Source organism: Triplophysa rosa, linkage group LG4, assembly GCF_024868665.1.
Source record: "Triplophysa rosa linkage group LG4, Trosa_1v2, whole genome shotgun sequence".
NCBI classification, from domain to species: Eukaryota; Metazoa; Chordata; class Actinopteri; order Cypriniformes; family Nemacheilidae; genus Triplophysa; species Triplophysa rosa.
In genome coordinates, this window is record NC_079893.1 from 26,257,697 (window position 1) to 26,284,207 (window position 26,511).

At 37.0% G+C, this 26,511-nt stretch overlaps 1 protein-coding gene across 1 annotated transcript; it reads right to left on the bottom strand.

Moving 5' to 3' along the window:
• Positions 1–22,651: 22,651 nt before the first annotated feature.
• On the bottom strand, positions 22,652–23,819 carry dand5 (DAN domain family, member 5). The gene is made up of 2 exons (XM_057331225.1): positions 23,340–23,819; positions 22,652–23,048 (listed from the first exon to the last, which is right to left on the bottom strand). The coding sequence occupies exons 1-2, from the start codon at positions 23,817–23,819 to the stop codon at positions 22,773–22,775; spliced, it is 756 nt and encodes a 251-aa protein (XP_057187208.1). The 3' UTR covers positions 22,652–22,772.
• Between the last annotated feature and the right edge of the window lie 2,692 nt (positions 23,820–26,511).

Genomic DNA, 26,511 nt, shown 5'->3' on the forward strand with positions numbered 1-26,511 from the left:
TTATTATTTGAACACCATGTTATGATTTTATAAGGATTATAACATTTCTGTTTTGGTCCATGAAATAATCGCAGTACTTTAACAAAGCATCAAAAACTGCTAAAGACGGATCTATAAATAAATCTGCTTGAGAATTTGTATTGGCCTATTGCTATTTCTTTTCTTTTAGTAATAGAAAAAGCAATACAAAAAAGAACCAGACATAATCCAATATCCTAAAAAGCAAATGATCAGTAAAACCCTTTTATTTTTAACAATTAATTCAATAGAGGCTTATTGTAAACAACACACAGAACATATATGATTTACCTTAATAGATATCCGTGAGCAAAAATAATCTCAATTCAACTAAATCACAAATATAATTAAATATACATAATGCCATAGCAAAATAATAACAGTTGTTAATAACTGTAATATTAATATGCCTAGTATTAATTGTAAATGGGCTGTTTGCATATGATGCAACAATTATTTTCTGTAGTAATTTGTAATAACTATTAACTGACTATTATTATTACTAATTATTTATGATTTATTCAAACACAAATATGTAATAAAGAAATCATCTTTGGTATTTAAAAATGAAATATTCACATATAAATGGCAATACTAAACACCACACTTTTAACCAATAAAGATTTTTAACCAAAAGTCTACAAATACACATATTAGTTTAGTCTCGAACCACATAAGGCGCACCTGAACAAAATATTATGTAGGCCTAATGCTAGTTTTTATTTTGATGCATAAAACAATTTATTGTTTACTTTCAAATACATTTAACGGAATGCTAATAAAAACACTACTTTGTGCTACATTTTTGTGTTTTATGAGGTCGACGCTAAACATAATTTTTCAAATAAAAATCGCAATTAACGAAGCCAATTCAAAATGAAATCCACGATGAATAACATATAGAGTGGAAGTAGCCAAAATAATAAAATAATTTGTTGAATAATAATATTAAAGTTAAAATGGAAAAACTACATCATTGCTGTGATAATTTTGTAAATCATTAACGAAGAAAAACTAATCAGCTATAAATAAATACAGCAGCCAAAATTTACGAGCACAACCAGAAAGCAACGAATAAATATCGTAGTAAATCAAAATATTTACCACAGTAAAATTTAAACAGGACAACTGCATTATAATAACCATTGATAAACATTAAACATTCCAACATAAATCAGTAATTTACGTTTTATATTTACACAACACTATTTTTAATTGTATGTTTTTCTTTTTTAACATAATAAAAATAGCAATTATTGGTGAATTATTTGGAAAATCAATCGTCAAAGTTCTACAATATAATTCCTTCCTTCCAACCAATGACTCACTTTATTCAGAGCATCCTTCAACAAATCGAATGTCTCTAATATATGCCAATATTATTGTATTTTCTGTTAAGTTTTTAAAAAGATTTTTAGACCTATACATAAATATTTTGGACACAATTATTACGACACCTCGGAAGTATAGTGTGAACAAGTAAAATGGACAACCACTGCTCTCTCCAAAAGCTACCTAAAATATAATTCCACCTCTTTTTTTGATCATCAAAAGGTTTATTTATCACCTTGTAATCGAATTCTGTGAAAGTGTGAAATGGTCGACGTAAATTTATTGAAACGACTGGCCGACAAACGTCTGACGGAGCCGAAAACAAGGCTTCTCGCTGAAAAATCTGTGAGAAACGTTTCCCGTTGGCTCTTTTTCACACGGAACAATTATAAGCAACAGTAAACCGTGTCCTTAACGATCGAATAATGCGTTCCAGGTCGAGCTTGGAGCGAACGGAGCTCGCCGTTAATTGCGCTCGCACAGCGAGAGCGCGGAGGAGGCCGGTGAGGGTTCAGGCATCGCTAAAATCACGGTTCAAGTTAATGAGACTCAAGAGCTGCCCTGCTCACCGCAGGACCTCTTAATGTGACCGCAATGCAGCGTAGGCTGCGCCACGCTGTTTTAATGCCTGGCAGGAGACAAGACATGAACGGTAATAAACTGTCAGAGGGTCTCAATGCAGTAGTATGCTGCAGGGAGTCGAGTGGACTATGAAGGGTGCTTATGTGTAAGAGCACAGAGCACCTTTGGAGTCCTGTGAGGACATTTTAACTATAGGACAGGCCTCAAAGTTTGCTGTTTTGCTAGAACAGACAACCATAGACAGTTACTGACATCAATACCACTTTCATTTAGATATTCATAATTTAGTTCATGCCTTAAAACAAAGTCAGTTAGGAGCACTTTTCTATGCATTTAAGAAATCGTGTAATATTTATTACTAAAAATTCAAGCCTGCTAATAAACAATATTCTGGTAATGCTAAATATAAATTAATTAAAATATTAATTACATTTTTTCCACTGCAATAATAAACCATGTCTTCAACCTAGCTTGGTGATTATTGTTGATTCTTAAAGCAAAATGGTAAATGCTTCCCGATTTGTAAACCATTTCAGATTAAAGCGTCTGCCAAATGAATTAAAGCTAAAATGTATTCATGTAAAATTTCCTGATGTGCGACAATACACGAACTTTTTAATTTGTTGAGATACAGGCTATACAATCCCCTCTCGTTTGACTCTTTACAGTTTTGAATTACAAAACATTCTCTTTTTCTCCTCTTTTCTTGGTAAAAGTCTGCTGTTCAATTTGAGGCGAAATGGAAGACGCAGACGAGCTCGAGCCAAAAACTAAGAAAAACACAGTTATTCCCAAGCAACAAAGTGGCAAGAATGCAAGGCTTGGCTTTGACTGTTGCTTTTAACATTTTCTCATCGAAAGGGGGACTTTTTAATGTGCAAATGGATGTCTGACACAAATGCATTTATAATTCACTGCAGGACATTTGGTTATTTCCTGTAATGCAGGTTTTGTGGGAAATGGCTGGTTTTTACGTTGTCGTAATTTTAAGTGACATTGTACGTAGAGAAAATAAATTCAGCTGCGTCATTTTTTTTCTCCGTCATTTGTCATCGGGGTGCAATAAACTATAAAAGTTAAAGTTCACATGAAAATAAAAATCTGTCATCATTTATTCACGCTCATGTTGTTTAAAACCTGTATAGTCCTAAGTGTTATTTGTGTGTAAGACAAAAAGAAGATATTGTGGTTTTGTGTCCATACAATGGGGAGGGGGAGCAATGTTGTTTGATTACCGGAGTTTTATATCTTCTTTTGTGTTCTGTAGAATAAAGAAAGTCTTCAGGTTTAGAATGATATAAGGGTGAATAAATGAAATAATTTTCATTTCTGGGTGAACTATAACATTGAGAAAAAAACTTACGTTTGACTTTGTGCATGGTTTGTCATAACCACCAGCAAGTTTGTGGGTATATGGAGAGGAGCGCCAGATCCGTGATCAATGCGAATGCTCGCGTTTAATAAGATGTAAAGTGAGAGACATGGGTTTGATTAATTCCCTCTTTCTGATCTTCATTTCCACAACTGTTTATGAATTTAAAAAAATTAAAGTGTTCAAGGGTGTGGCAAGTGACACATTTATCTCCAGTTGCCACAACAGGCTTTGTGGTCTGATAGCTGTGGAGTTACCTGGAAAACCACAGGGTTCAGCAGAGACACAGACCACAGCACGGTCACTCTTTCTGCGAAACCCCAGTCCACAACCATCTTGACTAAGTGGTTTTGACATAGGTGACCAAAGCCTTGTACAATACTTACTTCGACGTCCGTTCTGTCAATTGTCTGTTATCATGGGGTACACAGACCACGCGTGTTGTAAACAGGTATGCAGAAGACCAAACATAATATATAAGAAATTTCATAGCCCCTAAAAAAGTAAGTTTACTGCTCTGACTTAAAGGGATAGTTCACCCAAAAATGAAGATTTTGTCATGAATTACTCACCCTCAAGTTGTTCCAAACCTGTATAAATGTCTTTGTTTGGTTGAACAAGGTTTCCCAGAAATTTCAGTTGCTAACATTCTTCCAAAAATCTTTCTTTATGTTCAACAGAACAAAGAAATTTATACAGGTTTGGAACAACTTGAGGTTGAGTAATTCACAACAGAATTTTCATTTTGGGGTGTACTATCCCTTTAAGACACTCTACACTCAAACATACTCAACACGCTCTTTCTCCTTTAAGAAATTTAATGACCCACAATCTGTATTATCCACAGGGTACATTTTCCAGAAAACATAACCGTGGAGCCCCAGAAGAACCCTAAGAAAATGTTATGAAACTTTAGGTCAGTGGTGAAATTTTCCATCAGTGTTCATCGCCATAAGCAAGCGTCTCCAGTGAAGAATAAGGACATTGTTATGGTTACATAGTTTAGCTATTTCATGCATAATATGAATAACACGTATTGTAGTATTGGCATAACAACATTTTAATACAAATTCAACTTATTTAACGTAACATCTGATGACAGTAGTTTTGCTATTAACTTGCAGTGGGTCATGTAATGCACATAAAAAACAAAACTGGAATCATGGGAAAGTTCAGTCTAACTTATGCCCTGTTTGAGACCTGCTGCTTTCTCCTCAAACTCCGCACAAAGGACCTTCTTAAAAAGCCAAGTCATGTTCTGTTGTACTGGATCACCGCAAACTGACCTTATCAGCTAAGCACACCCCCTACGGCGTTTGGCCTGGTATCTGCCTAGGGTCACGGCATACATCTGGCTGTTCTTCAGGCGTTGGGCTAATTCACAACAATGTCCTTTACCATCAACTAAACACAGCAGGCAAACACAACGAAGGGGTGTTCGTTGTGGAAAACTGAATTATTTTGATTTGAACGTTTTTCAGTAATTGTTCTAAGAAAACCGTGCCTGGACTTTGTTCTTGTCTCCAACTGGTCCATGACATGGGGTAGAGTAGATCAGCAAGCCACAGAACCGTCTAGCCCGGATTACTTATTTTAGCATTGATTGCTCAATTGACTGATTGTTGACTCCTCACTCGGTCCTTGTTACCTGTTTCTAGGAAGCGCCCGGACGGACGGCATCATTTGGTAGAACACAAGGGTGTTGACCTTGGCTCTTTATCAAGGTTGATATCCCAGCCTTGAGACAACAGGGCAGATGCTGGGGGGTTGTTGGCATGTAAAACAGGATAGCTGGATGTGGTAAACGTCCTTGGAGGGTTACTGCAAGGACTGTACAAAGACATATTAATGTGAGCGTCAGACATGCAAGCGGCATTAATCATATACAAATAAAAACTATGTGTAAAAATATTTTTGTGTATTATATACAGCCACAGAAAAAAATTAAAACCATTTCAAAGACTATTTTCTGAATTTACTGGTATGTGTTTAGGTAAAATCATCTTTTTTTTCATTCTGTGAACTACTAACACTATTTCTCCCAAAATTTCTATTTGCATTTGTTTGCAGAAAATGAAACCGAGAAACAGGTCAAAATAACAGAAAAGATGCTCTGTATTTTTAGACCTCAAATACTGCAAAGAAAACAAGTTCATTTTCACTTTTAAGCAATACAACATTTATATTTGTACATGTATTTAGGATAAGTTTAAAACGTTTCTTTATGTAATAACCTTGATTTTTCTTCATACAAAATTTTGTAGATTAACGCACCACAACAATAAAAGGATGAACAGGAGCGCAGTGCAAAACGACTTGTGGAATAACCTTGATTTGTATCACAGTTCATGTGTCTTGTCATCAGCATTGGGTGTAATTACTAAGTAATTAGTTACTGTAATTTAATTACAGTTACTTTTGATGTAATTAAACTAAATACTTTGTGTAATATATGTGTGCAATAGTGGACTTCACATCAAAATTCAAAGTCTAACTTTAAAATCTGTGCTTTAATGTATTATTCTCACATTTGTAATACTTTGGTCAGTTAATAAGAGTACTTTATGTAGTTTTATATTTTTTATTTGAATGAATTAAAAGAGCAGTTTCATTGAAACACTTAACTAATCAAGGTTGATATAGGATATAGAAAGTAATTAGTAATAAGTAATTAAATACTTTTTGGATAGTAATTTGTACAGTAATCTAATTACACTGTTGAAAATGTAATTAGTAACTATTAATTAATTACTTTTTCAGAGTAACTTGCCCAACACTGTTTGTCATGCTGTCGGTCTTTCACATTGCTGTTGGATGACTTTAGGTCACTCCTGAAGTTTGATTTAGTTGAAATTCAAATGACACTGGACTGGAACAGCCACAATACATCTTATAAATGCTGATTAAATTAAAATTTGAAATGTTCTCTTAATTTTTCCACGGCTATATAATATATAAAATACACAAATCAAATGATGTCAAAAACAAACACACATAAAAACACTTGATATAATTACCTCCAGTAATTGCTTTCTTCTGGGACTTACTGGCTGCAGGTAACTCCTGGCTGAACATAATAATAACTATTATTCAGATTTTACTTGAGGGCATACAATGTAAACATGGCCGTTTACTCTTGGCTGACTGTATCTTGGACGTGTATCTTGTTGCTTGCTGTGTACCAACACAAAAGTAGTTTAATAAAATTATTTTATAGCTTGTGTTTTGTTGACTTTGTGACTCCTGACTGTGAGGCTTTTGTTCTCAACACTTTTGTTTTGGATGACGTCCTGTTTATTAAATGAGTGAAGTTTGCGAATTTTTCTTTGCCGTCTGTTTTGTATTTTTTTTCTGCTGATTCTACCCCGAGTATTTCTTCACTCAGAATTCGCAAACCTTTTATTTCTTTTGTTCTTTCACCCTGTAAAAACTGTTTTCATGCGGCCCTGGTTTACAGAGCAAGTGATTCAAATCACAATTCTCCTCTGACTACTGATAGCATAAAGTACACACTGTTGGTGCTACATCAACATCCTCAGTATTTTTTGGGTGTTTTTGTCATTGGTTTTACATCTTCACACTATTGGAGATTACAGCTTTTTATTCTATATGCCCAGAAATTCACACACAACAAAAAAAAACATAGCAAATGTTTCTTCATAAGAAGAGTGTTCTTTGCTGAAGCTAACCACTAAAGAACATTTATTTTTAAGCATGTAATTTATGAAGGCCTGACACTGTAGAGCAAATGGAAAAGATCTCAGAATATTCACAGGAACAGAGGAAAAATATTGGCACACAGTGTCATTTTTATAGCGGTCAAGGAAACTTGAACAATAACCAAACTCAAGAAGCAGTGCTGAATGAATATTTAATGTCTAAATGAGGCTATAAAAACACTAATAATAATATAATAAGTAATAATGAAGCTCAATGACTTTCTGTAAGCTAAACATGAGTTTATATATTCAACATAAAACTCACATGAAAATGATTCATTCTGAGTCTAATCTTACCTAACCAAAAGTATTAAAGCTAAAATTATCATCTGAAAATATTAGTATAATATGAGAATTATAATATTCAGGCCATAGCTGTTCTTCTGAAACCTTGTATGTAAAAAATTATACTTTTTAGTACTGTTTAAATGATTACATACTGTGTTGTCAAAGTTGACAAGCACTTTTTAATCATTTTTATTGGTTAGATATTTGCAAAACATAGTGACAAAGATGAAGGGTGATTAATAATAATGATTTATTATTAAAATTAAAACCACAAAATATGGTGATATGAGGTTTCAGAAGGCCAGCAGTGTTATGTAAGTAGCCTATAACATTAATAAATAAATATATATTCCCCTTTGCTTAAAGAAAAGCAGAGAATACAATTCCACACAAGACAGCATAAGGACAAAAGAAGTGAAGAGTTAATTGTTTGGCATTACCGAGAATCATTTGGCAATAAAATTTAACGGAGACAATGAATATTTATGATGACTTGCCGAAGCTACACACACACGGACCCTCCAACACTTGGTCACAGCACATGGAGAGCCAGCTGTTGCCGGCTGACCTGAGCATCTGCAGTCTTAGAGAGAACGGGAGATTAGAAAAAACAGTCGAACTGTGAAAGAAATTTTCTGTGATGTCAATCAATCTTAATCTCTCTATTTTTTTGTCATTTTTGTTGAAAAGTATACGGTACGGACTCCATCTTTTTTCTGTAACTTCTGATGATTTCAGAGTATACCAAGACGCACACAAACACACCACACCCAGTCTTCTCCCCGTCTCATGAGCGCCAGCACACAGGCTATGATGCCAACAGCCCAAAAACTCATGCCCAGACCTTCTGCTGCCCCAGATAGCAGTGTGTGTGTGTGTGTGTGTGTGTGTGTGCAGATGCAGAGGACAGTGGGGATTAGTGAATTGAGCTCTGCATGCTGCCTGCCTTACACACATATATGCATATTTTCTAAGAAGATATTAAAAAGCACACTCTGTAACTTTGTAACCCTGTAATTATTTCCCACAACACAAATGTTGTGTTTCTTGCATACAGTTTTATTTCAGTAAATGAAAACTCATTTATTCTATTTCTAATTTTAGCTTGACCGTTGGACAGTGGTCCTCTTCAGTGACTGAACTACAGCACAAATCCCCATTGCACTTGTCAACCATTCAGCATCTGCAGATTGCAGTCAAAGAAATTCGTAAAGAAACACGAGACAATTTTAAACAAAGGGTGTGTGACCGATGAGTATAAGGTATTTCATAAAATCGAATTTTACTTAAAGGGATAGTTAACTGAAGAATGAAAATTCTGTCATTAATTATTCACACATTTCGTTCCCACAACCATAAAAGCTTTGTTCATCTTCAGAACACAAATTAAGATATTTTTCAGAGCTTTCTGACCTCCCCATAGACAGCAACACAACTACCAACTACCACCAAGCCACAGAAATATAGTAAAGACATTGTTAAAATAGTCCATGTGAGAGTGTTTCAACCTTTATTTAATGAAGCGATGAAAATGTTTTTGCATGCCAAAAATAATGACTTTGATCAACAATATCCTCTCTTCCATGTCAGTCTCCAGTGCTCTTAATAGGATTTTCATTCTTCAGTGAACCACAGTGTTCCTTTAATGCTTTTTAATGGTATAGCCTGGAACATAAGTCTTGTACTTCTTTTCGGTGCTTGGCAGTGGGGGTGTCATGATATACCAGTATTGAGACAACAACCGTGATGTTAAAAAAACACGATTATCAATATTGTGTTATACACATATGGTAAATAATTCAGCAACCATTTAAAGTTTCTCCTTAATATGGTTATGAACTCTCTCTGCCTCATTTTTATTGAATATTTAGTAGATTAAAGATGAATTTGACAGATTGCATTAATTCTTTCTTTTTTAATATGTCTCAATAGATATCCTGGTAATATTGGTATTGTGCATGTTTTGGCACGATAATAGGCCTAGGTAGCGAACATTTGATATTGTGACAGCTGTGGTCTTTTCTAACACACCTACGGACAGATGTGCAAAACTAGCAACCTCTATAGAACTTAAACATTATTACATGCATACACAAACAGACACTCCTCTAAACTGGCCTGTGCCTTATAGCTCGCCATCCACCTGCAGCAGTGCGGCCTACAGCTGCGGGCCAGACCGTGTTTTTATCTACCCACAACACAATGTACGGGTTAAAAGGATTTGAGAGTTTGGCGCATCGTAACTACGGTGGTATTGTGTTAGTTCAGTGCCGCTAAGTGAATTAAAAGGCATTGGAGCGTATGGCGCTATCAGCTTCACATTAGCTGCTAACCGAGAGCCCCGTCTCGCACGAGCAAAAAAAAACTCTTCCGACGCCAAGAGTTACTGAAAACGTGCGAGAGGGCCTGAGCGAGAAAGTGAGACAGAAAGACCATTAGTTGACGCTGTGATTATCAAGGCAGTTTAACGCACGCCGCTGCCTCTGCGCGCGCGAGTGTGTAAAGTGCCTGGCGCGAGGTGCTAATTTAGAGGAATTAAAGAGCACTAGACAGGGCGCTTTTGTGGCGACCGTTCCTGGTCTAATCTGCCCGCGCCTCAACGGACACACAAGCACTACACACGCGGAGCTAAGAGTGGGCACCAGGCCCATATTACTCCAGGCTATATGGAAATCTACCACCACAGCGAGAGAGAGTGAGCCGAGCGAACGACAAACGTATACTTTTCAAAACGCGCTCTCCGCGCTGTCTAATCTTACAACACAACAAAACACTTCCTTAGTGTCGTGATCAATTACATCTTTATTAGCAATTTGTGGTTTTGTCATATTGGGCGAATCGCTCCCCACAGGCTATCAGATCGAGCAATCACTTCACCACAAGAAAACCCTTTTTCCACTCTGTCGCTCTGATGAGAAAGAGTTTGCCAAGCAAATGCATGTAAATACACACCGTGGTAAACACCAGTTAGGAAAACATGGTGTAACAAGGCTCTGCTACGATCTGCAGAGAGAGAGAGAGAGATGGGTGAATCTCAGAACAATGTCATATACAGTATAATTATATTTCACTCCAAAATCAAACAATATGCGCAAAAAAAATCATGGAAAATGGCACTTAACATTCCCTCACGAGATGATCAGCTAAATGTTGGTAATACGTTGCAATAAGGTTATATTTGATAATACAAGTAAATGCATTAGCTAACAAAGTAATGATCAATATATTTAGCATTAATATTAATCTTTGTTTATATTAGTTAATGCCAGTACAAATATTCATGTTAGGTTGTGCATTGTGCATCAATTGATATTCGACTTTTTCTTTCTCATTATTGTAATGTGGGAAAAAACATACTTTTTTGTTTCAATTGTGTATTTATTTGTCATGGTAGTATTAATTGCACTCGATTGTTATTAAGGTTAACTAAAAAAACCTATAGAGCACTTTTCTAACAGTAATAAAATATCATTGAAAATAGCAGTAAAAGAAAACTACTAGACCCATTACAAAAAATGAGAATATAGTGTCACAATGCAAAAATAAAACACTTTTTTGACATTAAAATGTATACACCATTTAAAACAAAACTTTTTCTTTTCAATTCTCAGGTGCCATACGACCAGGTAATTTCCCTGACGCCTTCATAAAAACCACCTGTGCGAATACAATAACATGTTTGATTATCATGCATGGGTTCACGTGTGCGCAAAAGAGTGACTGTCATTAATCATGGTCTGATTTTAGAACCACATCTTTTTTGATACAGTCGTACAGTTTGTCTTAGAAAAAGGATACATCAACATGTCAGATAATCTTCTTCACTACCTGTTTCTAGTGCCCTGCCCCCTTCTCTTTTTAACACCCTATCAATTTCTCTGTACCCACTTTTTTCCCTTAATAACTTTCAAAGGTTGCTGGGCAACATGTTGTTCTTTTTTAAGTTACCATGGCATCTTTTTTGGCATACGGTATCCTTTCTCACTGAGAACATGGGGGTTGCCATGGTATCGGTGGGCACCTTATAAAGCAGACTATTGTGTGCGTGTTGTAAAAACCAATGCCAGGTTCCTTTAAGTCTTAGGCACTCTAGATGCCCAGAATGTTGAAAATACTGTGCTGCATTTTAACCACACACGTAACAGCAAAAGTCTAAAATATCTCACATCTGTCATCTGTATGTTGTCTTACAGGATTTTCTCAAAATTTGAACATTAAATGACAGTCAATGTAACCCAAAGAGTCTCTTGCACTAAACATACACTAAATCATCAGGATGAAACTTCAAGATTTTTTCTAATCTTATGAGAAATGATTATAAATAAAATTTTAACTCAATAAAATGCTTCAAACATTCTACCTGATGTTTGCCTGATGAAAATTGCCTGGTACTTCTGCAATACATTCCACATGACAGGATTGTGTACACACAGTACAGCAAAGCACTTCTGACAGTTTTTACGGCTCATTTCTTCATGCGCATGTGACATAAGAGATGGGTTAAATGATAAATCTTATATAGTAAAGATAACATGCTTGTTATATGAAATAAATACAATTATAATTTATATACATTTGGTGTTTTAGCAACCCCAAAAATAAACATAATACAGTAATACTTTACAGATTATTTGGGAAGCACAAGGACTACTCATTTTACATTTATTCATTTAGCAGATGCTTTTAACCAAAGCTAGAGATTATAAAGTTTGCCTAAAAGGCCAACATCAGGCACAGTCTACAGTAGAGTTGTAGCTAAGGATAAACAACATAGAACAAACAGAAATACAGATACAATCACATCACAAATTGTGAGAGCATCATATGAACATACAGATGAAAATGACATCTCCCTCGTGCGAGTTTACAGTGGGTCATGAACGAGTCACATTCAATATAGTCTCTGGCGCCCTCTTGAGGATTTAAGGATTTAATACAACATTCGAAGCATTATATTGACAAACAAACGTGTTTCAAATAAAGTTGTGTGTGGATGAACTTGGGGATTTACAGCAGTATATTGAATTAATCTTTTAAAATCATACAGACATTACATTTTGTTTTTTTCTCAATCATTGAATATATCGTTAGGATGCTCGATTGATTCCAGCTGTTTATTCCACACAAATAACAGAGGCGCCCAAAAGGATAGAAATGGGCGTAGTATCAGCAAAGAGCTCAGGCAAGATGTTTATTTGGTCAAACACGATGGAGATTTATTAAGTATTAAACTTTACGGTGTAAGAAATAAATTCAACACTTACCAAACCGCAAGTCGACTAAGTTACATCACCTGCTCTGCGCTACATCCGGGATATTCTTCTTCGTGATAAAAGTAGGCTACACAAACTACGTTAAAAAAAATGAAGATTTAATTTGTTGAGGAAGTCACATTTTCTTGTTTTTCTTAGGCTGCAGATGCGGGTCTATTAAAAAGGAAAATATTAGTTTGATTACTTTTTGATTAGCATTGATTAATTGTTTTCAATTGATGACTGCAGGCAACATCAAAATTTGGGTAAAAATAGAATAAAAGCCTTTTATTTGTGAATCCTGAGAGAGAGAGCGAGCGAGAGAGAGAGAGAGAATATTTAAGATAGATAATTCTGACCAAAGCATGGATCGGGGTCATTTGGGGTCATGTGGGGTCAAGTTAAGATTTGGCATGCAGGGTCAGGGTCTAGCACACACAGATGGAGCACAACACTGAATATATTTGAAAGATTGGCAAAGCTGCCGTGCCACACCATCTGCCTCACACACATGAACACACACACTTTCATGCATCCACACATCCACATACAAAAATATAAACACTTATTCAGAGGTAGGCTATGTATGTATGAGGAGGTGTTTAAACTCCCCTCCACACACACATGGTTCTAAGGAACAATTCATAGGAAGGCCCCTCTGCTCTGTTTTTTGTTGTTGTTGTTGTTATATAGATTCTGTGCCAAACACAGGAGAGGCGTTAAAGGGTTTTTAAAAACAGATAAACTCAGCCATCTTGCAGGTGTTTCTTTTAAAAGACTTGCCCGACAGAGCCAAATGCAGCCTGGCAGAGTAGTAATGCCCCCTAACTACTGTCATTCTCAGGAGACGCATATCATTGATAACGTCTGTGCGTGTGTGAGTGTTTGTGCTGCACCTGTCGGATGGTGGGAGGCAGTGCGTGAGACGGGAGATGAGAAAAGAAACCATCTGCGTTTCTGAAGGAATGGATGAGAAACTGAACGAAAAAATGTGGAATCAGATTTGGAAAATCAAGATGGACATGTTATGTATTAGATAGGGACTGTGTATGTGTGGGATATGGTTTGTGTATGAGTGTGTGTTGGGGGGGGGAATCTGACAAAACCTTAATTTGAGGTGATATATCCAAACTATAGCACCGAAAAAAATAAGAGGCCATTCCAGTTTTGCCTTTAATCATTATTGTTGCATGTATTGTAGCAATTCCAGTCCAGTACCTCTTGAATTTCATCCGACACAAACCTCAGGAATTACATTAAGTCATTCAACAGTAATGTGAAAGACTTAGACACATGAAAGTTGTGAAAGAAGTCAGGCCTATTTCTATTTTTGATCTGATCCAAATAACATGTTAAACCATTAGTATGGTGAATATTAACTTTTTTGCAGTATTCAAGATACTATGTTATTTTGACCAGTCTGTCCCATTTCAATCAATAAATAAATACTCATATAATAATAATAAATTACTCAATAAATCATAATTTTACTTTAATTTTACCTATAAATAGTCAATTCAGAAATATGGTGGTCTCTTAATTTTTCTGTGTCTGTACAAGAATAATGATGTCAACAAATATTGTGATTTTTATTTTTCACATATTTTAATATATTTTTAATCGGCAATAACATTGTAAATGTATGCATGCATATGCACACACTCTGTTAAGTTTTTTCTTGTGTTGTGTTGTATACTTTCATTCTAGCAATAAACACACATATATGAAATATGTTAATGTTTTTAAAGTTTTAATGTAATTGATACAATAGTCCTCCGCTGCTAAAAGTTTACAATAACAGGTTTGAATGGTGGTGCTTGATGCATCCAGTCAGTGAAACATGGACTGACTTCAAATGATGTCATTTCCTCGTCACCTGTTGCCACCTACTTTTTACGGCCTTACAGTGGAATTTGTGTGAAATTCCCAAAACATGATGTAGGTTTATTTCAGCTGAGTTGCATTTTGTTTGATCTAATTAGATTTGTGGCTTTATATCCTCTCCCTATCCTTACTTTAATTATGGGTGACAAGGGCACCTTGAGCTGCAGATGTTCTTGTTGATGACAGATGGTATTGGCATCATCTGTGCATGTGTGTATGTGTGCAAGCACGCTGGCATCACGCAGGGAAAGCGGGCAGAGCCCATACCGGCTTAGCACCACCTGCACCCCCTAAATTGTAGCTCGAGAACCCTTTACCCACTTCTGCATATACACTCTCTCTTTGTGTATGTGTCCTTGGGTCTTCCAACATACAAAAATCCATAACAAAGCGCAGAATTATCCCAAAACATCATTTTAAATTGGCCGTGAAAATCATTAAATATCTATGTCCAAAAAGCGATTTGCATTTTTAGTTCAGATTCGTGCCTGATGGGAATGTGAACAAAAGAATCTGGATTCATAATGAATCATGATTGCAGTGTTTGAGGTCGCTCAATATCGAACGGCGATCCAGGATGTGTAATTGATAGCAGAGAAGCTCTAATTGTCTCATTTATCTTCGTGCAGACAGCGCAGGGCTGGTGGAGCGATTACTCTAGTCTGGCCAACAGATTTAGGCTAAGTGAGCAGATGACATCCAGCAGTAATCCAGGCCAGAATCTCTCAACCATTTTATTTCAAACTAGTCGTGGACTGATATGGCTAGATATGACTGATATCTGGAGAAAACGAGTCCATGTATAATAGTTCACCCCCCCCACAATAAAATCTGTCATCATTTATTCATCCTCAAAATTTACTCTTAATTCTGTGAAACACAAAAGAAGATATTTTGAGAAATGTCTCAGTGGTTTTGTGTCCATACAATGGAAGTCAATGGGGGTCAATGTTGTTTGGTTACCAACGTTCTTTAGAATATCTTCTTTTGTGTTGTGCAGAAGAGAGAAACTCAAACAGGTTTGAAATGACATGAGAGTGAGTAAATAATAAAATAATTTTCATTTTGTGGTGAACTATTCCTTTTTTGTACATCAGTTTACACATATATTTTCTGTATTCTCTCTAGTAATAAATACAACAAGTACACAGCTAACAAGTACAGAAGTTTTGCACAACATCTGTTTGCTGCATTCAACAAAAGACATTTAAAAGCTTGCGGATGTCACTCGCTACAGCATTCTGAGCTTTATGATTCTGGAATCGGTGTCCCAAATCAATTAGTGATTCTCTGGAGTCAGAATGACATTCGAAATGCATGCTCATCTGTGCCCAGTTTCGTTTTCGCTACGCGAGAAACAAAATGGCTCCCGCGGGCACTTCCCGCATCTCTGAGAGTGATGTATTCTTAAAAAGAGTTCCATTTCCTCTTCCTCTTTCCCCTCGTGGACTCAAAAGCCATGTGCCGAATGCTGAAGAAAAGAAAAATAATGAGCAGCTCCCCATTAAAACCTGGCATACATTCCCATGAACCTCTTTGCCTCAAGCTTAGAAATCAAAAGATATTTATCATTATTTCTTTGTTTTATAGCCTCTCATTCGTTCATACTATGTTTTCTAGAATCTCTTTGTGGCTTTATCCCAAAACCTTGATTTCTATCTACGTAAACAGCTGTCTTCTAGGCGAAATGGAGCCGACAATAGCAACAAATCAGTCACAACATTTTAACAATTTGCATCCGATTTCTATTATTTTCATGACAACAATGTGATGCTTCAGATATACATAGCACACATAAACATTTTTCTTACTTTACCATCTCCACTTTGTTTCCCTAAACTCATCGCAATGGATTGCCTTCACCATGCTTGTTGCCTTAAAAGTTGGCCCCCCAAAACTATTGCTGTGCATATGATGCCTTAAAATGCTGTCTAGGTAAGCAGCTTAGCAAGTTTTGGAACAGAGCCCTTGTCTCCTGCTCTCTCAGGGTAAATGAACACAGTTATTCTGATGCCAGCAGACTTTGCAACACATGGACGCTGAGCTCTGAAACAGGCACGGCGAGGCAGACGACAGCAAAATATGACATCAGGCAGAGCTACACAAGATGCTTTCGCCAAATGCCTAGCCTTAATTACACTAATGAATGCAATTAGAGTTGTTATGTGACATCACCTGCATCTCGCAGGTCTTAATCTATAATGTCTAATTAATATGTTTGCGCATCCGACAGGTCAAAGGCAGAATTGAAGAGAGCATGTGCATTTGTGAGCGTATGCCAGAGAGAAAAAGCAATATCTATTTACTGCTCATGTAAAAAACCTGAATAAATATGTGAATTCAAATCTATTCCATTTATTTTAATTGTTTTAAAATAGATTTTCCTCTTACAATTACCATTGTATATGACTGTGCACTGTTAAAAACATTCATAAAAATAGGGCACAATTAGGAATTATCCGTATTCATTTTTTACAGCTGTTGCCTTGCGTTGCATTGTGTTTCAGTGTTAATGTCTGTAAAATTAAAGGGTAATGTAATGGTAAAATTACCAGATGTTTGAGATTAAAGTATTTACATTCTTCTCATCGTTTTTGAACCATATAGGTTTTATATCAGGCTGTTGCTGTTAGGTAAAGGGTCTAAAAGACATATTGATTATTAGATTATTCACATACTGTATATATGCATTTGGTAGATGTCTTTAATCAATATGTGTGTCTCCTGGGAATCAGACCCACACATAAGAAAGAAGAATCAAAGATCAGATCTCTTGAATTAGATTATCTTTCAATTCTCATAGACAATAAAAAAATATAGGGAGCAAATGGAAACTCAAATCTCTTTAAAAAAATCTTGGCAATGCCCCCATTAGAGTGTCAGAAGAGATCTCAACAATGTCACAAACTGATCTCACATTTGTTAAGTTGTTAAGTTCAGCATTACTGAAGATGTCAATGAACTAATTTTGATGAAGCATCTCTATATCCAGATTATTTTAATTATACATTTTATGTATAATTGGTTATTATGGTTATACATCTCCATGCTCTTAATGTATTTGACCAATTGTCATATAATTTGTATCTCCCATCTCTGTAATTTCTCGTAAGAATTTAAACATTTTATCACTGCTTCTGTTTTATTATCATTATGGACAGCTGATAAGGAGTTTGCTAAATGAATAAATGTAAAGTCGCTGCCAACTGACTTAGTTTCATGTGAGTTCTAAAAGTGGGTGTTTTACAGCACATTTTTCCATCATTACACTCTGATTGGAAATTTGACTACAAATGTGAAAATAAATGCATGTAAAAGTGTGTTTTCTGCCTTTCTACTGAAAGATTTCGTTGCTTATTTGTTTTGAATTGGCAGGTAGAATGTAAGGATCAAAACCCTCTGATTAAAGTTTGAACATATGTGATCAAATTAAACAAAGTGCAGTGTTGATCTACCTTTTGGTCCAGATATGAACACATACCTACCCCGTAAGACAAAAAAGTGTAAAAAATCACTAGGTGCTCTCTTGAGCAACCCCGTGGCGAATCTCTTTCGTTCCATATGTTGCATAACATATTGGCCAAGTTGTTTTATGAACAGCAGCTTTGGGCTCTGTATAGGCACCTCAACCATGAAGTAGGATAAAACTGAAGAACTGAAAGCCGGCGGTGGCCTGCGGCACAGAATCCCAACGGCAATCATGTGCCAGCCTTGCCCAGCTGCTCCCTGGCACCCGTGCCCCATCCATTTCATTGCGACCATACCATCTCTAAGTTTACCCTGGCATTTCGCACAAAAGACCCCGAGGCACATCCCTCTCTCCGTGCTTAGAGCAGTCAGGTCCAACAAATCCACCATCCAGCCATGGACCGGATTCAGACCCATGTCCGCATTTCAAAGGCCTCGATGAGTGGCGCATTATTAAAAAGGTGCAATATGCAAAGGTCCAACTGGTGCACTCTCAGGAGATATGTAGTGTTGGCCTCGTTTGGGGGGGGGGTGTGCATATTAAAACAGAGCAGACAGAATATTCAAGGTCTGAGTGATAAATACTAGTTTTGCGCAGCTGTTTACACGTTATTATGCATACAGCCATAAAAGCTTTCAACATGAGAGCTTGTTTCATTCTAATCCTGCAACAAAATTTCCCCAGTTGCCCATTACACTAATAAAGCATGCTGAAAATGTCATTTTGCAGGAAACCGATCCCGCGTGGCGCTGCTTGAATCGCACACAACAATTTCCTCTAATGCAGTTTTAATGGCGCGCTCTCCGGCGTGCGATTCCCCCTTTCCTTGCTTGCTGAACCTTACACAAATACTTTGCAACCCGGGTTCGATTCGTTGTCATTGTTTACCTTTAACGAGCTTGCTTACGGGGGTTAGATTTCCCCCAAGCACTGCTTTTTGGCACCGGAGCAGCAAGAACTCAAATTTAAAAACGCGGCAGCGCGCAGTGTTGTCATGGCAACGGCTGCAACAATGCAGCGACGTATAGGTCTGGAAGAAACTCCACATCTGTTGCGCAGGAAACCGCTTTCGATTTATATAAATAATTTACTTCAGTTTAGCTCTCCAAACACGGTCTGCGCAGTTTGACGCGAGTAGTCGCGAGGACTGGGGGGAGGGTGCGGAGCCCACTGGTCACCCCTCGGAGAAAAAAAAACAAGACCCGCAAATCCGTGGCCACAGTTTTGTAATTCGTTCCCTCAGTTTAAAAATCCGTACTCACAGATTCTAAAACTGTTCCCACAGTTTACAAAGCCGTGCTCTCGGATGAATAAACTGTACCCACGAGTTTACAATCCGTGCTCTCGGTTTTGTAAACCGTCCCCTCAGTTTTTGAAATCTGTACCCACGAATTCATAATCTGTGCCCACGCTTTCGCAATCCGTTCGCACAGTTTTGCAAACTGTAGCCTACTCGCGGAATTGAAGCCTCTGTCTGTCAACAGAACAAGCTCCTACAGGAACATTAACGAATATTGTAGGCCTACTGTTTTATTTTAGATTATAATATAAATTGTCTTAATGTGTTTACACACGAGCGCATGGCGCATATAAAGCATGTTCACGTTCAGCAAGCACGTTCATTGCCGCGTTTCACTGGTGTGAAGTTGGTTTGACATTAAACTTTCGATATTCGTGAATTTAGGGACCATCTCTATAGTTACATACACATTAAAATACATTTTTCCAACTTCAAAAGCATTTAAAGGGAATGATTTATAGCCACAAGACTAACTGTACAGTGTTCATGTGTGTGTCAGCTATTATGCACAACTTTTAGATTATTGAGTATTAAAATAAACCATCAAATCATATGCACATATTCCTATACGTATTGCTATTGAGCTTTAAATAATGGTATATTTGTGTATGAGACCATTATACACATAGGAATGTTTGCATGTGATTTGACGGTTTATTTTAATACATATCAATAATCTAAAAGGTGTGCATTCTGTCTGACACACACATGAACACTTTACAGTTAGTCAGGGAAGTCATTCCCTTTAAATGCTATTGATCTTTAAAATTTGTATATTTATGTATGAGCCCATACAGCAGTGAAACACATAGGAATATTTGCATTTGATTTAACGGTTTATTTGAATAAATATAAAAGGTGTGCATTATATCTGACACACACATGAACACTGTACAGTTAGTCTTGTGGCTATAAATCATTCCCTTTAAATGCCATTGAAGTTGGAAACATGTATTTTAATGTGTATGTAACTTTAGAGACGGTCCCTAAATTCACGACTATCGACCGTTTAGTGTCAAACCAACTTTATGCCAGTGAAACGCGGCAATGAACGCATGATTTATATGCGCCATGCGCTCGTGTGTAAACACATTAAGATAATTTATAATATAATCTAAAATAAAACAGTATACAATATTCGTTAATGTTCCTGTATAGGAGCTTGTTCTGTTGACAGACAGAGGCTTCAATTCCGCGAGTAGGCTACAATTTGCAAAACTGTGTGAACGGATTGCGAAAGCGTGGGCACAGATTATGAATTCGTGGGTACAGATTTCAAAAACTAAGGGGACGGTTTACAAAACCGAGAGCACGGATTGTAAACTCGTGGGTACAGTTTATTCATCCGAGAGCACGGTTTTGTAAACTGTGGGAACAGTTTTAGAATCTGTGAGTACGGATTTTTAAACTGAGGGAACGAATTACAAAACTGTGGCCACGGATTTGCGGGTCTTGGTTTTTTTTCTCCGATGGGGTGATTAGACGGGCTCCGTAGGACGCGCTCGCGCGTCGTAGCCTACTTAAAAGCGCAATGCAAATCGCAGTAAAGCAGTTTTGACAGACTGCCAACGCTATGTAAAGCACCCCCTTGTCTTGCCCTCGGGCCATTTTTCCGTACGGGATGAGTAAACTCTTTTTTCCAGGTGCCAGAAAATCGATGAATAAAACTCTTATTTTAGGTTCGCACACGTTTTTATGGCTGAAGTGCAGCTGTCGTGTAGGGTGATGGGAATTCCCACAGTATTGAAAGGCGTGATGAGGAGTATAGTTAGCATATACTCCCTGTGTATACCAACCCTTCATGTCACATCTAGAGGACTACGTGAATACTGGTGTTAAAAGATGGACTAATTAAAACAGCTAATTAGGTGCTTGCTTTATTGAGGATGTTGAGTTTACCGGCTGAGAAAAACTGCCCAGAGTGGTTTCCCAGCCTGTGCAATCTGGTTAGGCTGGTCTGTTTTTATGGTTTTAAAGGTTTTGGGCATCTGTCAGCTGGTAAAGCTAACAGGCCGACCAGCTAATAAATGCCAGCTTGGCCAGACTGAGAGACCAGCAAAGACCAACCTGGTTAAAACTATTTGTGGTGAACAATCCATATTTTCCATACTCCATAAGTAAAGGTTGTGTATTCTTCTTATATTCATATAGGCTAGGTCAAAAACAGCATGTTAACATATTATTTTTATAGTCTTAACAGAAAGGGCTGTAATTTGTGGTAATGAAGTGTGGAGATGTTTGAAGTCATACAGAATTTGGAAAAGATGGGCAATTCCATCATTATGGATGTGACATAAACTGTCAGAGAATTTATTAGTTACCAATTGAACCGATTTATATTTTACTAAAGATCCGTTTTTAGAGTGTAAAAATCAGAAAAATATAGGCGCGAGTTTTATATTTAAAAAAGAGAAATAAACATGCGTTACCCTGATAGCACACTACATCTATATTTGACGTAAGATGTTTATGATTTAGAATGGATGTAAAACTGCTCTTTCTAAGGTGTTTAGTAGATGTTTTTACACAGCAGATGTTTTCCAGATCTCCAGATCTTTAGTAGACATCTTACAGACACACGTGTGCTAGCTGTAACAAAAAAGGACACCGTTTTTGAGAGACTACATTCTTTGTAGGATTTCTGTGAATTCAAATGCACATACCAGAAGCAATAAAAGGGATGCCTTTTTAAAGAACATTAAATAGTTATTTTCCATGTGCCCTGTGTGAGGAATAGGTATGTGCCGCTATGGATGTGACAATTGCTTTATGAACTGTTAGATAGACCTCACATGGGTATTTTAACCACCAAATATTGACATCTGTGCTGTCAGTATGGTGAAAACCTTTGGTAAAATGGTAAGGTTAACATATTAAATTGTCGAGGATGTCTGTGTTTTTAAAAACTTAAATGCATGACTGAATGTTTTACATATTCGTGCATTATAAAACACCAAGAGACTGATATGTTTTACCTTCAAATGTTTTATTGACCATTTGTATTTAGGTTGACTTCAAATACATCCGTTAAATATTTCAATGGGTGAATTCAGGTGAATTGAACCACGTTTTGACAATGTATATAACATATAATTTCTGATATAATCATCACATCAGGGTGAAGGTACAGGCCTCTATTAACAAATTAATTCCTGAAATTATTCAGTACAGCAGCGACACTTACTGGTGAAACAATGTCATTACATGTAGGTATAACCACTCTAATGAGTGGCATCGTCATTACAGTTAACAAAGATACCGCTGAAATAGCAGACGGCAGTTTTGCATAAAATCTTCCCCCTGAATTTCCAGGGACTCGCGTTTAACATATTTTGCATGACACACAAGACGTTTCTATATAACAAATCTTTCACATTTGTGTGACTATAAATTATAGTAAATTCTGACTGAGGAAACCGAGCTCTCACACTCTCCTCAACTTCGTCCGGCAAACACAAACACACACACACACACACACGCGCGCGCGCGCGCATCCACACACACATATCATTAGTACATTTTTAAATCCCTCAACAATAATATGTAATAAATAGTTTCATAAATTAAACGTTTCTGTGTTCTGAAACTTGACGTCTTTGCTACCCGTCTCGCACTTGCACCCTTCAACGACCATAACGCGTCTCTCCCGCACTTCTGGCCCGCAGCGCAGGGGCACGACTACATAGCGCGATTTTGAAGGGCCGCAGCGCGTGCAGTGCGCGTCTCGCTGTGCGCGAGACTCCCCGTTGGATGGAACAAACATGGACGTGCACTGACCAAAGCACATGTTGTTGTGAACGGTCACGGTCTCACAGCCGTCCTCTGTTATGCGCTGTGAAGATAAAGTTGAATCGTTGAATTAAAAAGATACAAAATGTATAAAGGAGAAACGTGAAATCTGTCAGTTTATGATGCTAATAGTTAGGCTACATCAAAAGTAAAACTGTTATAATTACATTTCTCGTTGTAACACTATAAAATGTATAAATAAATCCAACTATTTTCACCTAAATATTGACTAAGTTTATAAAAAGTTGAAACTGCCTTTTTCACATAATTTTTAACAGTGCAGGCAAATAAATCCATATATTTACATTTACATTTATCAGAATATAGCATATACCTGGGTAAAGGGAACAGCGGCACAGCTCTGTTTGGACATGTCTTTATGGTTGATGCGCAGCGCCACGGCCTCTCTGCCTCTGTCACTTTTCCGCGTCACTCTCCGCCACATCTCGAGACCTTGTTTCTTCGCATCCCCGGTGTTGCTCGCGCCAATGTGAGGAAGCAGGACCGCAGGTTTGTTATGGGTCAGGACAGACGGTCCGGGAAGCCCGCGGGCCAAGAAAGCAGGAAACGCGCTGCGACCTGGTGTGCTTCTTGATGGCGCGTGATTTCCAAAAGCACCGGCGGCTCGTCTCAGAAAATGAGGGCTCAGTTTGACAACTCTGACAGATCCCCGGATAGGTTCGTCTGGTCCACTCCCTGAAGATTCAAAATCTTTCCCAGGATGTCTGTGAAAGTTCCGTAATGCTGTGCGCGGAAAAGCGCAAACCAAAGTGCACACTGACAATAAGATAAAAAAGATCATTTGAGAAGTCATTGTCAAAAAAGATTACACACTAACAGTTAATCAAATGTTTATATTTTTGCTTTCCCAATGTCGCTTAAATAAGACGCTTTGGTGATAAGCTCGTTCAAGGTTCAAGGTTCCGTATGGTCACCTTGCTGTCGTTGAGGACTTGACAGCAGAAGTGACTTTATATATTCTCCAGTTCTTTCATGACTTCTCCAATAATCCTCATCATTGCTTTATTATAGGGGCGCATATAGCTATTGTACCGGTATGATTGTTTAATGACAACAGGTGAGCTTTCGTGGGATAGTGACAAGTGCACCTTTCAACTCATCTCTTCATATCACACCGTGGGAACTAAACAGCGTTGCTCTTCACAAATTCAGACCTCAACTCAAAAAATTGTAATGGCTTGGTGCATCAAAAAATGTCAATTGGTTCAGTTTAAGTCCTGTCAATTAAAGAACAAACTATTGGCAAAAGTGATAATTGTGCCAATTAAAAAATCGCTAGAAATGTCACTAGGTATGTTCAGAATTTTTAACAGTGTTGAGTGCTTTACACATAATATAAATGGTAGGCTACTAGAATAAAAAACATTTGTAGTTAAACCATGGTAACCACAAATCACCCATTTCAACATTACTCGTAGTGTAGCCTACTCATGTTTACGCAAATGTTACGTTAAATTACGTATAAGGCAGAAGTTTCCATATAACAGGTTAAATATCGTCCTTTTGGAATAAATACATAATAAATAAATTGTCCCAAAACAAAATTATGCTGGATATTTTTTTAGGTCAATCTTTGTTAATATTTTCTAAATATCAGAACTTTTCCTCTTAATTTTTCGCGTGACTGCATGGCTAAACGCTTTTCTTCTCACGGGATGTGAATTGTTTCTGAAGCACCTGCGCACCTGTAGTTCAAACAGATGAAGTCAGTCAGATATAGAGCTCAGGTGATAAGTGTTTCACACCGTCAGGAACACCGAATATGGCAAGTATCCTTCATATCATTATTACGACCTTTCCCAAGGGAACAAACAGAACGAGGGCAGCATGGTGTATTCTACTTTGCATTATATTTGGATCACATAGATACATGATAAATCCCGGTTATAGCGCCACCAATGGCAACATGAAGTATATCACTCACAACGATCTTTAAAATTGTCCACTTACTGTATGACAATCAAAGCTTGATGTAAATATAACAGCTTGATTTTGACTTAATATCGAACTTCTCTTTATTTCCAGCTCTGAATTTGGACTAAATCACATAGAGGCAGCTCCGGACTATAGGCTGAATCCTATATAGTCCTATAGACTAAAATGCATGTTTAATCTGTTTTAACTGAAATCACTTAAAATACAACCAGTTCCATTGTTTTGTCTCCAGATATACACTTTTTTTTAGTACAGATAAATAATAACTGACATCTCCTATATCATTTAAAATAAAATCCAGGAGCATACAAACTTTCAATAGTCCAAGTTAACATATTTCTCACTTTTAATTATAATAGAGAAATAAAAATGACAGCCGCGTAAAAAGTGAAGAGACCATTCCAAATTTTCATTTCAAACCAGCATTTCTTGATGTTTTGTGGCCATCCAGTGTTTGTTGAATTTTAACAAAATTAAACCTCAGGGGTGACATAAAGTCATCCAACAACAATGTGAAAGACTTACAGCATGTAAATACATATTTTTCCTAAATACATGTACAAATATGTCTGTTTTATTGCTTAAAAGTGAATATGAACTTGTTTTGTTTGCAGCATTTGAGGTTTCTACAGTTTATAAATATAGTAAATTCAGAAAAATGCAAATTTAAGCAAAACTTCTAGCTGAAGCACATATTTTTTTATCTGGGTTTGTTTTTGCAGGGTAGGCCCCTCCTGGCTTGGGTAAACAATCTTTGTTGGCCCAGAAAAGACTGAGGATGATTGAAATCTCTGGACACTTCATTCGCTGATATCTGATGGAGTGCTTTTGTCTGAAAGTGACCGGGACAAATATATTGATTAAACAAGTTTCCCCATATCATTGAGGATATTTTCAAAAACAAAGTTAATCATTATACAAATACACACTGACCATACTGTGCCAAGCATGTGTAATGTGATTTTCTCCTCTGTAATGTCTGGTGACATCTAACGTTTCCCCCTGAGGAAAAGTCTGAGGCCTGGAACGAGAGAAATGTGCTAAATGCTACAGAAAACCAGCAGTAGAACCAATCGCAGAGAACTTGCATAAAACAAGAAACATTTTCTACTACATATAACTGTATTTACATTTCTGCTATATATGTGCTCTTTAAATTCACTTCACCTACTCCAATTCTGCTAAACTCAGCTTGGAACCCATACTTTTTATTTTATTGCAGTAACAAATACCGCCACCAGGTGGAGGCAGCAACCTACAACCAGATAGAATGAAGTTTAGTTAAATGTCAGAGACCAATGTTTTATACCTTCTGATCAGTTTCACCTGCAAACAAACATGTTGTAGTTTCAGGTTCTAATGAGTTATGTATTTGAATCATTAACAGTCCACTCACCACACTGTTTCCCTGCATCCTTCTTTCTGAACACATTGTATCTTTCCACTGAGTGAAAACCTTTTTATATTGTGCATTGGTTGAGTCCCAGCAGGGATGTTGCTGGTATTGTGCAGGACAGAGCAAACACAGAGGAGGATTAACAGAACAGAAG

What these genes read in the sequence shown, in the direction of transcription:
- dand5 (XM_057331225.1), bottom strand. Translation starts at nt 23,819, where the DNA reads ATGACTTCTCAAATGATCTTTTTTATCTTATTGTCAGTGTGCACTTTG. An exon ending in CCGCTGTTCCCTTTACCCAG is followed by an intron (nt 23,049 to 23,339) that starts GTATATGCTATA and finishes TTATCTTCACAG; the next exon opens with CGCATAACAGAGGACGGCTG.